The 13,075-nt window shown below is 42.4% G+C and overlaps 1 protein-coding gene across 6 annotated transcripts in view; it reads left to right on the forward strand.

Annotated features, from left to right (window-relative positions):
* Window positions 1–1,801: 1,801 nt before the first annotated feature.
* The window catches only part of LOC148223902 (uncharacterized), a 53,536-nt gene continuing 42,262 nt past the window's right edge, over window positions 1,802–13,075 (forward strand). For 4 of the 6 annotated variants that reach the window (XR_015803069.1, XR_015803070.1, XM_088163264.1 and 1 more), the window contains exons 1-2: window positions 1,802–2,164; window positions 6,886–6,987. Coding sequence is in view for 1 of the 6 variants with exons in the window: in XM_088163267.1 (XP_088019393.1) it covers window positions 6,982–6,987 (6 nt within the window). In the remaining 5 variants the exon portion in view is untranslated. Of the gene's footprint in view, window positions 2,165–2,855; window positions 2,928–6,885; window positions 6,988–8,516; window positions 8,744–13,075 lie in introns of those variants that run through there. The other 2 variants (XM_088163265.1, XR_015803071.1) reach the window with 2 other exon arrangements.

The following is a 13,075-nucleotide window of genomic DNA, read 5'->3' on the forward strand; positions in this document are numbered from 1 at the left end:
GGTGAGATTCTGTGCTGCCCCTCTACAAGCAACCATGCTGAGTCCAGGGAGAAGGTGACATCAACAAAATTTCTTTGGCCGTTTGTTGAATTGGCAAAGGAACCATGGCCCAACATAACCTCATGTCTTAGCTTCCCCCAGGCTAAACACCTGTTTCTGGACTACTCTGCATTGCTGCCCATACATAAACCAGCATAGAGGAGTCTACTTGCACTCCCATAATTGGTGTGAGATAGATAGGTACATTCCAAGTCTCCTTGGGTCACTAAAGCAACACAGCTGGCCAGCTGCAAGCTGCACCCTAAGGCAACATGTTTCTACAAAAGATGCTGAGAAACTGCTCCCTCAGTTCCTATCCCCAGTGCATCCTTGCTTCACCTGTTTGGAGCCTCTTCAGCAAGGTAACCCCTGCAGGAGCTGAATACCTCACCTGTAGCATCTGTGTGCTTTGAAATGTGAGCAGCACTGAGGGAAGAAAGCTTGCACAGGAAAAAGGTGGACTAATGAAGCAGGGCAGCACTACTGAAATTGGTGTAGGCCATTGGGGAACACCTCCTGCAAAAGATTTGGAAGAGGCTAAACTGTGAATGTCATGTGCTGTAAGCTGACTTTTTGATGTCATTAGATGCCAGTAAGGCTATGAATAAATGCCTATGATGATTAGGAAAGTAAATGCATACATTTGATGTCCAGATATTTTAAGGAAAAACATACCGATGATGAAACAGATACTCTCTCCCTCTGATCTTTTTGAGCCTAATATCCAGAACAAGCAGGAAGCATTAGAGTAAAACCAGGATTTCCTCCTAGTAAATTCAATTTCCCCCCTTCAAGCTAATTACATTGTACTAAGTGATGTAATCCTTTTTTTAAGTTACAGACTGAGGATTTGAGGGAAAGGGGACAGAAAACCAAAAAAGAGATGAGGAAAAGCAAGAGCCCATGTAATAGCATTGCCTTAGTGGTGTGAAGAAGTGCAGCCAGAAGTGACTGGTGGATAGACTGTGCCCTAGGGCTGTGTACAGCTTGTACCAGTGCCTGGGCTGTCCTTACTGCACTCTCTCAGAGAAGCTGGTGCACAATGAGTTTAGATTACTTTCCATGCATGCTTGCTTGTATCTACTAATAAAAATCAAGCCTAAAATACTGAATTCCTTGAGCTATGTCTTCTTAATTTAGTCACTGCCCACCACTTGATACCACTGTGGATTTCACCTCATTCTAGTTGTCTGATTTTACCCCAGTCTATTTTTTTTTTTCCCTGCAGAGCTTCCTGTTCAGCCAAAGAAATCTCATTTATTGATGGTCTTTCCCTAATATTTTAGTTGTAGACTCAATAAAGTTTTTGTTACCCAGAATCTGAAAATTAAGTAGATTTTTTTTCCTTTGCTGTCCCCTTTACATTTAGAACAGTAACTAACACAGACTTTAAAATTACTCTTCTGGAGGGTTTTTGTAGACATGCTGGCTTGTGCAATGTGCCATTGGGAGAGGGGCAAAGGGAACAGTGGCTTATCCTGGACGAGATCACCACACAGGACTCCTCAAAGCAGCTGCAGAAGGTGCAGTAAGGGAGGCTGCAGTTTGGGAAGGTTTGCGCTGTGAATTGGGCCACTGTGACCCACCAGCAGGTGTGGCTGGCTCTGCTGGGAGCGGCGCCTTTTCTATTGGGAGCACCAGCAGAATGCAAATGCGGAGAAATTGGCAGGAAGGGTGTGCTGGGGGCAAAGCCAAGAAATCATATCCGCCCAGAGCTGCGTGCTGGGGGCCAAGTGACAAAACTGTCCCGGAGGGTCAGGCAGCCCCAGCAGCTCCGCATTGCTCCAGGAGATTGGCAGTCCCTTGGCAGCGTCCCGCATCCCGCTCCCGGCGTCCGGGGGGCAGGGGACTGAAATGGGACTGAAATGGGACTGCAGAGCTCACCCGCAGCTTCCTGACACGTCACACAAACAAGGCTGGCAAAGGGTGCACCACGGCAGCAGACCTTGAACCCTTGTGCAAATTTACCAGGGGATATGGAAAAACAAACACGGAGGAGCCCGGAGAGAACGGTGGTGGTTAAAGCTACCTCTGAATAGCAGTTATCAAATAGAGTTGGTCATGAATTTTGCAGCCAAATGCAGATATTGCCTGCACTGGTCAGGCTTGAGAATCTTTTATTAAGGTGTGTATATATTAAAAAAATTCCTTTCCTTTCCTTTCCTTTCCTTTCCTTTCCTTTCCTTTCCTTTCCTTTCCTTTCCTTTCCTTTCCTTTCCTTTCCTTTCCTTTCCTTTCCTTTCCTTTCCTTTCCTTTCCTTTCCTTTCCTTTCCTTTCCTTTCCTTTCCTTTCCTTTCCTTTCCTTTCCTTTCCTTTCCTTTCCTTTCCTTTCCTTTCCTTTCCTTTCCTTTCCTTTCCTTTCCTTTCCTTTCCTTTCCTTTCCTTTCCTTTCCTTCCCTTCCCTTCCCTTCCCTTCCCTTCCCTTCCCTTCCCTTCCCTTCCCTTCCCTTCCCTTCCCTTCCCTTCCCTTCCCCTCCCTTCCATTCCCTTCCCCATTTCTTTTTCTTAATTTTTATTTTAAGGGACAGAAAGAGCAGTGCTTGTAAGGACAGAACAGGCTATTTGGTCATAACATCCCATTTGGTTGGGATTAGAGCCCTCCTCTGGGACGAGAAAAAAGCCCAAGGCTGGATACCGTGCCAGCTCCAGGCCAAGGGAACAGCACTCACTGTTTTCCTTCCCAAGTGTTTTCTCTGTTGGGCAGTGATAAGGAATGTGTCTTGGGTGTTTTCCTATGCTTGTTATAGAAAATTGCTCATGTTGCAGACATAATGGTTTCTTTTCTTTGTTAATGGTTCTTCTCACCTCGGGGCAGGTGGAGCAAATGGCTTGCTAGCCAGGGAGAAGGAGAATCAGTGCTGAACACCTCAGACCAGGCTCTTGGCTGGTGAGGCATCTCTTGGTTTCTACAAACTGCTTCAAAAAGTCTTGGGTTTCATCCAACTCAGGATAGGAAAGATTTCAAAGTCTTGTAGTTTTGTGGGAGGAAGAAACTATTTTCCAGCAGATGCTATTCCTCATAAAATATGTTAGGAAGCAGCCAAGGAAACTACCAGAACAGCTTCATGTATCCAGCTTACTTTTAATGGGGTCAAGGAATGGTTGGGTCTACTTCACTTCAGGGCTTTTCATATTTTGCCTGCATTTCTGTGTGAGTTTGTAATAGAATAGAGTTCCCTAAAGCATTTTCAGCCAAAGACCATGATTCCAAAAATTGAGCTGAAGAAATTTCTCTTTGACACTGGGTTGGCAATCATTTGGACTGTGAGTTTAGCAGACAAGGAGATAAGGAGCTTAACTCTGTGTAAGCAACTCCAAGGTAAGAAAACCATACACTTTATAGTAACTTGCTTTAATAATGATGTGTTTAAAGGAAAAAAGGCTTACATTACCAAATATTTATGCCACTGCTACTCTTTGAGACAGGAACTGTTAACACGTCCTGGGTGAAGTCACTAGCAATTAAAGATGAGTGGATTTTAGGATAACTGGTTTGAAATGACATTAAGGAATTTGTGTTCTTAACAATGTATGTTAAGAACTTTGTGAAGTATTTTGATAAATCACTATACTAGAGACACCATCTTTTTCATAAGCATTTTGGTAGCTCCAGTGTCTGTGAATCCCAAGGTTGGAAGTTTAACAAAAATGGTTTTTAGGATTTTTTTACTTCACTGCTTTCAATATCCAGAATAATTTCCCCTTCCTTTTAGCTTGAGTTGTCTTTTACTTAGATGAGTTTACACTTTTTGAAAGGCTAGGCAGTAAAAGTTTGTTTATGACAACGTTAATTAATTAATAAATAATTCAGTGTGTGCATTATTTATTTTGCACATTACAGTAGTCTCTTTGGCTTAGATATTTCCCATTTGTTGGCTGATGCCTGTCTCTGAAAATGAGTTTCTAAATGTCAATAATTCCAAATCTGTCTAGTTCCAGTAGCCTGCCTGATGAAAGATTGTATTTTGGTTAGATGGATAGTTTCCTGGACTCATAAGCACTAGGCACAGAGCAATCACTCTGCAAGGTTCTTGATGTGAAAGCTTTGTGTGTGCTCTATATAGTTCCTTTTAATGTTTTGGTTAGCTCACCCCAACTAATTACTAGCTAACTTCATGCCAATATGGAATACAAAACATTTCTCTCTCTTTTCATCTGAGAGCAATTTCTGCTGTAGATTCCTACTAGGGAAGCTTGGCCCCTCGATGAAGGAAAGTGACATTCCACATTATTTTTATTTTATACTATTCCACAGTATTTTCCACAAAACACGTGTGAAGATACAGGTCCTTGTGTCTGGTCCCCAATTGTCTGTTCCTCCCCTCCATATAACTTGAAGTCCACTTTGTGGTTCTTGCTCTTTTGTCACAACAAAATTTATCTAAAAGCAGTGAGGGAAACCAGTGGCTACAGTAAATGGCAAACAAGTGGCTGAGAAAATATTTTGGCTGGTGTGGAACAAAGCGAGAAACAGGAGAGTCACTGAGAGGAGAGAAGGGAGGAAAGCTGAATGAGGTCACTGTTGTGACAGGGTAAGACATAGTTGAAATGTGTCACTGTCACAACAATTGCTTTGGACATTAGCAGTGTAGCAGTACAGAGCAAAATTTAAAAGTTGCAGTTGCCATATATTTCAGATATTGATTAAGTAGCCAGTGTATGATCAATGCACTGTCAAGTGTCACCCTCATGAGAATACATGCAAACCACCAGTTTAACACAGCTCCATTTTCCAATGCAATTCACAGGGACTTGTCTAAAGGCATACTAGACAAGCCTCCTCCTAATATTACTTATCTAGGAGACACTTAGGGCCTCTGAGATGATCCATAACTCATCTTTTTCTTAGAGTGCTGGTTGATATCTTCCCAAGACAGACAAATCTTCATTATCCCAAACCTTTATGGTCTTCCTTTTTTCTCTGTTCCCTGTAGACTCCACTTCATGGCTTGATTGCTAGCTCTGATATCTGATTTCCTCAGACAGTGGCTAATCCATTTCCACTTTCTTTAGTAGTAGCTTTGATGTGTCTCCCTTGTACTATAGTTTGCTCTCATTTGTCATCCATCCAACCATCCATTACTGTCTAAAATGTAGAGGCATAGCAATGTTTAGAAGTGTTCTCATCAGTTCCTTTGTGGTTCCCAGTGTCTCTGACCTGTTCAATAAAATTTCCTTTACATTCTGTTTAGAATTGAATTTTATTTCTCCATTAATCTTAATTTACACATCACTTTGAAACAGTAAAAGCAACTGGTTCCCCTCCAGTCCCAGTACTATTATTTCCTTTAATGTCATAGCATCAAACTCACAAAGTTTTCAGCCTGAATGACTCTACTTCTGCAGTCTGTGTGTTTTGCTACATTATTCAATATCCCTTTTATCTTCCCTGCTCTATCAGCTTCCTGCTTTATAAGTTTGTGTATTTCAGTTTCCTCCCATTGTCAGTCTCTGCAGTCACATGCCATCATGTCTGGTCAAAGATTCAGATATCACCTGTGAAATCTAGGTCTTCCAGGATTTTGACTGATATTCACCATATCCCTGCCAATGATATTCCTCAGTCAATGAATGGAAGAAGTAGCAAGAGCGTTCAAAAACCTGCTTATCTCAAGGTAGTCTCTGCTTTGAATGAATTAAAAGCTGCTTTCTCAATTGCAGCATAAAAAACATCCTGAGCTATTAACAAAACCTTAAATTGTTCAACTCTCCACAGATGAAAGGTGTTCTCAAGGATTATAAAATGTATGTATTTATTTGAATACTGCAGGATGCTTTGTACAGTAGATGACCATAACATGATCTTACCATCCCATTACTATTTCTGTATTTGAAATAATTTCAAAATTAGGAATCCATTGGTTGTCTCAAATTCTCCAAACTGTTCTTGACAAGAACATGTATGATATAGAGATAAGCTTTCTGCTCCTTGAGGAAAAAGGAGAAAGCTTATTTCTATTTATCTTTAATAAAGATATGTCCTTCTATTCATGTATAGAACATTTTCTGTTTTCTCTGAGTTTTGCCAAGAAGTTTGTTTGTGGCAGCAGTAAAGGTTGGATGTCCTGTATTTAACAGCTAAGCTGCAATTCATCAGTTCCACAGACTGCATTTTCATTATGCAGGTCTGGAACACCTTCCCACAATTCAGCATGTTTTTAAAACCCAGATCAAGAGAAAGGCAAGAAAATGAAGAAGTTTGTGTATTGGTAGACAGAGGTGTTGATTTTTTATTTTAGTTCCAGATTTTATTTTTTTTATCATGCAAATGTTTAATGTGATCTTATTGATGAAATTTTGGCCCTCAAAGCCTGTCATCCCACCAAAGCTTCTTGTCATGCAGATATGACTGTCCTTACCTTCAGCTGAAAGGGACACAAGATGGGCATGCTCAGCAGCTGGCAGGAGCAAGCTCTTAATTATTAGAGAAACTGAAAATCTCACAGTGCTCCTTGCCAGGCAGCCAGTACCAGGTGCTGCAATGACAGCTTCTGGGGCAATGCTGGTTGGCATGCATCACATACCTGGCTGAAATTTCTTTGTAATATTGCATTAAAAAGGTGCTTTGTCATGCTTGAGTGTCATACAGTTATGAAACTTCCTTACACCCCATCCATCTGCTGATGCACCTCCCACTGTCCTTATTTTTCCTCTTTAGTCTTAGGAAGATTTCAGGTGAAATTGCTTAGAGTATTCTCCACTGACAAGATGGACATGCAGGCATTCCCAGGGACCATCAGCAGAGTTAATCTATGCCAGTAACTTAAGTGACTGCTCTTATTTTTATGAAGTCTGAAAGGTTTTTAAGGTTTTAATATTCTTTTTTAATTATTTTTCTCATTGAGAGCCCCTCCAGGACTGGATTTGACACCTCATCGCAGTCTGAAGCTGCATCAGAAAGCCTGGCTGGGAGAGCCACCACTTCCCTGAGCTGTGTCTCAATGTGGGTAAGACCAGCCAGATCTTCTTTACACAAATATCTGGTGGGTTCTCCTCAGAAACACAGGGCTGCCTTTTCAGAGGGGACCACAAGGGACCATCACACAGGAAGAGCAGATTTCACCTGAGATATTGCTACAGCTTTCATCTCAAGCCAAGCTTGCTTTGCAGAGACATTTCCATCATGGGATGTCTGCAGCCAGACCACAGCTCCTCCCTCACAGTTGTGTGGAGGGAGGGAGGGAGGGAGGAAGGGAGGAAGGAAGGAAGGCAGGAAGGAAGGCAGGAAGGCAGGAAGGAAGGCAGGAAGGAAGGCAGGCAGGAAGGAAGGCAGGAAGGCAGGAAGGCAGGAAGGCAGGAAGGCAGGAAGGCAGGAAGGCAGGAAGGCAGGAAGGAAGGAAGGAAGGAAGGAAGGAAGGAAGGAAGGAAGGAAGGAAGGAAGGAAGGAAGGAAGGAAGGAAGGAAGGAAGGAAGGAAGGAAGGAAGGAAGGAAGGAAGGAAGGAAGGAAGGAAGGAAGGAAGGAAGGAAGGAAGGAAGGAAGGAAGGAAGGATGGATTTGGGTCAGGTGTGGGAGCAGAGTAGGCAGGCAGAGAGGCTTCCCCATGGCATGAGAAAAGTGAGGGGAGGAGGGACAGGAAAGCATGACCTACCTGGAGACTGATGCATGGCAGAGCTCTAGTATCCCAACAACTATTTCGATCCTAAACAGCCCAAGCTATCTCTAGCAAAGAGATTTTTGTCTGTGCACAGTGAGAAAACACATGTAAAGGCACTGCTAATTGCAGCTGCCCTATGAATGTTTTATTTAAAGGATGTGGGATTGACTGGCTGCAGAGGAAATGTAAGGGGATGCTCACAAGGAAAAAGCTCTGCTCACTCTGTATGTTTATTTAGAAAATGTATGAAAATGGATTTCAATTATTGGTAAAAATGAACTTCCATCATGTGAAGTAAAACAAATAGATCTTCACTTTATTTTTGTAAGTGGTCATATCCTGAGCCTCTCCTGAGGCATTTCTCCCTTGGGAATCTCCCAGGAAGAGTCTCCTCCCATCGGGTCAGTGTGGTCAGATTGTTGGCACCTTTTAGGATGTCACCTTCCCTGAGTACCGAGCTGGGCAGATTCCAGACTGGTTTGTTGCCCATCTTTGTTTTGGGGGTGACCTGAGACCTGCTGAAGCTGAGGGCTGGCACTGATATCTGTGTCACTGTCCCATGCCAGTGTCACACCGACAAACGTGTATGTGCAGGGATGTCCTGCTCTGCCACCTACAAGGATGGGTGAAGGAGCGTAAAAGCACTAAGCAGCAACCTATACCTGTGTCTGCTGACACCAGCAGGGATTCTCCTGTTGACTTAGGGAGCAGATTTTCTGAAAATGCCACGTGTGTGTACTTTGCTGCCTTGTGTTACTCATAAGTAACTCATGTTTCTTCCTAGTTTAAGTTTTTCACATTCTCCATTCATAGTCTCTGACATGTCATGGAATGCCTTCTTATTACAGAGAAGGAAAATGGCTCTGATTTTTTTTCACAGGTGTTAAAGTCAAAAGGGACCATGTTGACACCTCTGACAAAGAACAGAACATGGAGTTTCTCCAAGTGATTCCTGTATAAGGTCCAGTAATCTCAAGAGGAAATAATGAAATTGTTTCCAAGACATTCAGTCTTGCTATAAGACTTCAGGTGGTGAGGGATCCGCCACAGTCCACAATGAGACCCTCCGTATTTTAATTAACTTCACAATTAAAATTTTGTACCTCATTTCTGTCTTGGTTTGAAAGACAGGTATTTGCTAAGGAAAGGCGAGAACCCCTTTCCTGAGATGCAGAGTGCAACCCCCTCCCTTCTAATTATTATAGTTTCAAATCAGAGGCTTTCAGGCAGAAGATATGGGGATAGGAATAACAGTTCTTTACTGATATCTAACACACAAGGCAAACAGCAGAAACAACAACAGCTATAAAAATTGACAACAGAGCAGAGCAGTGTAGCTCAGTTCCAGTCCCTTTGGCCAAGGCCTCTCTCCCTGCGCTCAGTTCCCGGTGCTGTGGGCAGGGCAGGCCCCGCGCAGCTGAAGGCGCTGGGTGATGGCGGCAGCGCCCAGGGCTGAGAGGGATGGAGGAGCCGCTCCCCCCTCACGGTGTCGGTCGTGGTGCTCGGCAGAGTGCCCGGAGGTAGCAGGATGAAGTGGGAGAGCAGCAGAGCGGTGTTTGATGGCAGGGAGCGTGGATCTCGGCGCTGGGATGGCAGGGGAGATGCCAGATCAGGGCACGGGCCATCCTCCTACCACTCCACGAGCCAAGCGAGAGCGAGAGCCCGGCCCAGACCCCTGTCCCACCTTTCCTTTTCCAGTCTCCCCCTATCACCCACCCCCCTGCGAGAGAAAACTATTGCTACTAAGGTGTAGCCACAAGTACTTAGCATAACAATGGGAAAAATACCACAGAAAGAAAGGGAACAATTCAACCTCCAACAATTTCCAATTGCAATTTTTCTAGCTTCAGTCTTACATCACCAGATCTTACTGCTAAGTTCGGTAGTGACTACTGTGAAAAACATTCTCTCCCCGCAGAGATGAGGCTGCCCATACTGTCTTTGATAATCTGACATTACTTATCTCCTTATAGTTATTAGACTTTAAAAAGATTATTTGTTCTTTTTTGGAGTCCTTTCAAATACCCTTTAAATAGCAAACTACTAGCTTTTGTCACTTGGCAAGTAAGTAAGAATATCTGAGGTCACTACAGTTATCCTCTCTAGAGAATTTTCATACCAAAGATCTTCCTTAAAGCAGCAAATTCCTATATGTGGAAGCTTAAATAATAGTTCTACCTATTTACAGCTATGTTAAGTTTTCCATTTACTTCCATCTTGGTCTGTGTGTAAGCCTCTGCCATGCCTGCCATTTCTGAGCAGTGAGCACCCTTGGAATTCCTGTGATTGTGCCCTGGGAGAGGAATGCTGGCACTCTTCCACTACCTTGGGTATAAAACTGAGAGCTCATATGAACAAAAAAGCTGCGTAGAGGGAGTCACTGAAGAGCAGGTGAGGTCTCTGAGCAATTATGAATTAGACACGGTTTTCTTCATTTCAACGTCTCTGGTCATGGTAAGGTACTGTGCAATAAAGATGATGAATCGATTGATAAACATTGATTTATAAAATCATATGCCTGAAAAAAATAATGTGGCACTGGACAAGGCATGAAGTGAGAAGCTTTTTCACATGGAGAGTGGATGCAAGTGGCTTTAGGACTTCTGTGAAATGGATGAGTATTTTGTGAGAGAAGAGAGAAAAGTGAAAGATTCTTGACCCACTAATCATACCTATTCTTGCTATTTCGACTACAGTGACATTTTGTTATATAATCTCTTACACAGACTTTATGGCTTAGCCAAGGACAAGGTGACCCTCCAGAAAATGTTCCTGGTCACTCAGTTGCTGCCTATGGTGTTTATGCAAGCCAGCTCTAGCACAGGAGGTATGCTCAGGTCCCTGCCCCAATAGTGTCCAGAAATGGAGAGCTTCAGAATTCTGAGTTTGGCTCTAACATCAACTGAATTTCCAAAGGCCTTGAATTTCAATCAGGAATAGCAATAACAGAGTTCTTAAGGACTGCAGAAACAAATAGGGCTGGTTTGCCAAGGGCTTCAAGCCTGCTTGTAGAAATTACATCATTGGTTTAGACAGAGTGCTGGAACCTGCCAATGTCTTGATAACTGATTAACATCAAAGAAAGATAGGAGGAGGTATCTTCAGTTTCTGCTGTATCTGAAACAGCCACCCCTATGCCAGAGGCTTTGAATTTTTAATTTGCTGCCCTATCAACACCCAGAAGGGTGGGACTGGGAAAGGTTTTCCTCAAATAGATCATCAGCAGATATGGCTGAGCTTGTTCTTGGAGGAGCCCTGCAAGGCAGGCATAAAGAAGGGAATAATTACTTTGTAAGTCAAATACATGATATATATCACCACTTCCAACTATAAAGGAAAGGCTTTCAGAAATATGTGTGGAAGAAATGGTGAGAATGAAACAAAACAGTTTTTACAAATCTGGACCCAAGCCTGGAAAGGAGGAGGCCCATAGCTCCCTCTCACTGAGCTAACATTGCCCAGTTGCATTTTCCTATACTCCCCTCCATCCACATCCATTAACTGGCCCCTCTCTGTCTTGATCCAACCCCAGTCAAATGAACTCATGGTTTTCCCAGTTTGAATCTCATTACATACTCTTGCATCCCTTCAATTCAGCCCACACCTGTTCAGCCCATATCCACACAGTCCAGTGGTACAGTCACAAGTAACCCTAATCACTTAGTTGTATTCTGGTCCAGTCAAAACTAAGTAAAAGTATTTAGAAGATGCATCAATGTAGCTATTTACCTCAGAAAAAAAAATTATTGGAATGATAAGGCTTTGGGGGGAAATATTAGAATATCAACATAATTTTCAACAAAAATCTCAAATTCTTAAAGACAGGACATGACTGCATGGTGGAACATTGGGACCACTTGTCTGGTCTATTATCAACATTTTGGTCAGTCATCTCTAGTGCAAGGTACTGGACAACTGAGAATAAACTGGCTAAGGAGCAAGCTGAGAAACAAATGTCTGGGGCTTACTTACTAAGAACTTGTTTATCTAGATAAACATACAGTTATTTACTAACAGGTCATTTAAGGATACAACAACAAAGAATTTTGTTAAGAAGAAAGAGTAGATTTATTTGGGATTATGAAAAATGTTAGCATTGCCATAAATCAATCAGGACTTTGTCTACACACTTACTTGATTTAGGCTGAGATTCACAGAGCTGATAGCTAACATCATTTACTCATTACTATTTTTCTTACAGGAAATCTGAAATAGGAAAATAAGGTCATTAGGGACAAGAAGTGAATAAGGTTGATGTTTTACCAAAAAAAAAAGGGGGGAATGAGAATGGAGTAGTTTCACTTCCTGGAATATTACAAACCATAATCCAGAACATGGTAATTTCAATTATGGGGATATATTACAAGAAAAACTGCCACAAGTCAAAACAGCATCAGATTAATTACCAACCCGAGATCAAATAGTGACTCTGTTGCTTTGCCACTAGAGGGAAATATGTAGATCAATTTATAAATTGTTTATCAGAAAAGTTTTCATTTTACATTGTAAACAAGATGGATCAAAGCCTTGCCTGAATGATTTATTTTCCAAATCGTTATATGTTTTTTAGAATTTTATTTAGAAATGAGACATGGAGAGTTCATGGCATCTAAGTCCTTTCCATGATTAATTGCTATCACTGCTTGGAAATTAATTTCACAGAATGACAGAATGGGTCAGGTTGGAAGGGACCACAGGGGTTCATCTAGTCCAGCCTCCCTACTCAGCCAGGGTCATCCCAGAGCATATGGTACAGGATTATGTCCAGATGGTTCTTGAATATCTCCACTCAACTCCACAGCCTCTCTGGGCAATCTGTTCCAGTGCTTGGTCACCCCCACAGTAAAGAAATCCTTCCTCATATTTAGGCAGAACTTCCTGTGCATCAGTTTCTGTCCATTGCCTCTTGTCCTATTACTTGGCACCCCTGATAAAAGCCTGGCTCCATCCTCTTGGCACCCTCTCTTTATATATTTCTCATTTCCTTATTTGCTCCACTACAACTCACAGCCTTTGAACTTTATCATACTTTTGCCACATTGAACTCACATGCCTTTTCGAAATACAGAGTACTCTCCTTGGGACAGTGAGAAGGGCACACTGGCCTAGTGTCAGCTCAATATGCAGGCTTGCAAGATGCCTCTGCTCTTTTTCAGCTCTGGCATCAGCCACTGGCTGGTTCACTCAAGTAACCCTCTATGACTTATTTAAGCATATAAATCCCCATGAAATATAGCCAAGGAGACTGTTTAAATAAAACACCACTCTCCCTGCTGATTATTTCCATCTGAGTAGACTGATACATTGAGCAAATACCTTAAAAACATGTACTTCTAAGATAAGCATATAAATATAGCTGCTTTTGGTGATCCTGGACATACAGCACCTTTCACTGACAGATTTCTTCCCAGCTCACCAAGGGCTCCAGGGAGCAAAAAT

Source organism: Sturnus vulgaris, chromosome 4 (genome assembly GCF_052056855.1).
Source record: "Sturnus vulgaris isolate bStuVul1 chromosome 4, bStuVul1.hap1, whole genome shotgun sequence".
NCBI classification, from domain to species: domain Eukaryota; kingdom Metazoa; phylum Chordata; class Aves; order Passeriformes; family Sturnidae; genus Sturnus; species Sturnus vulgaris.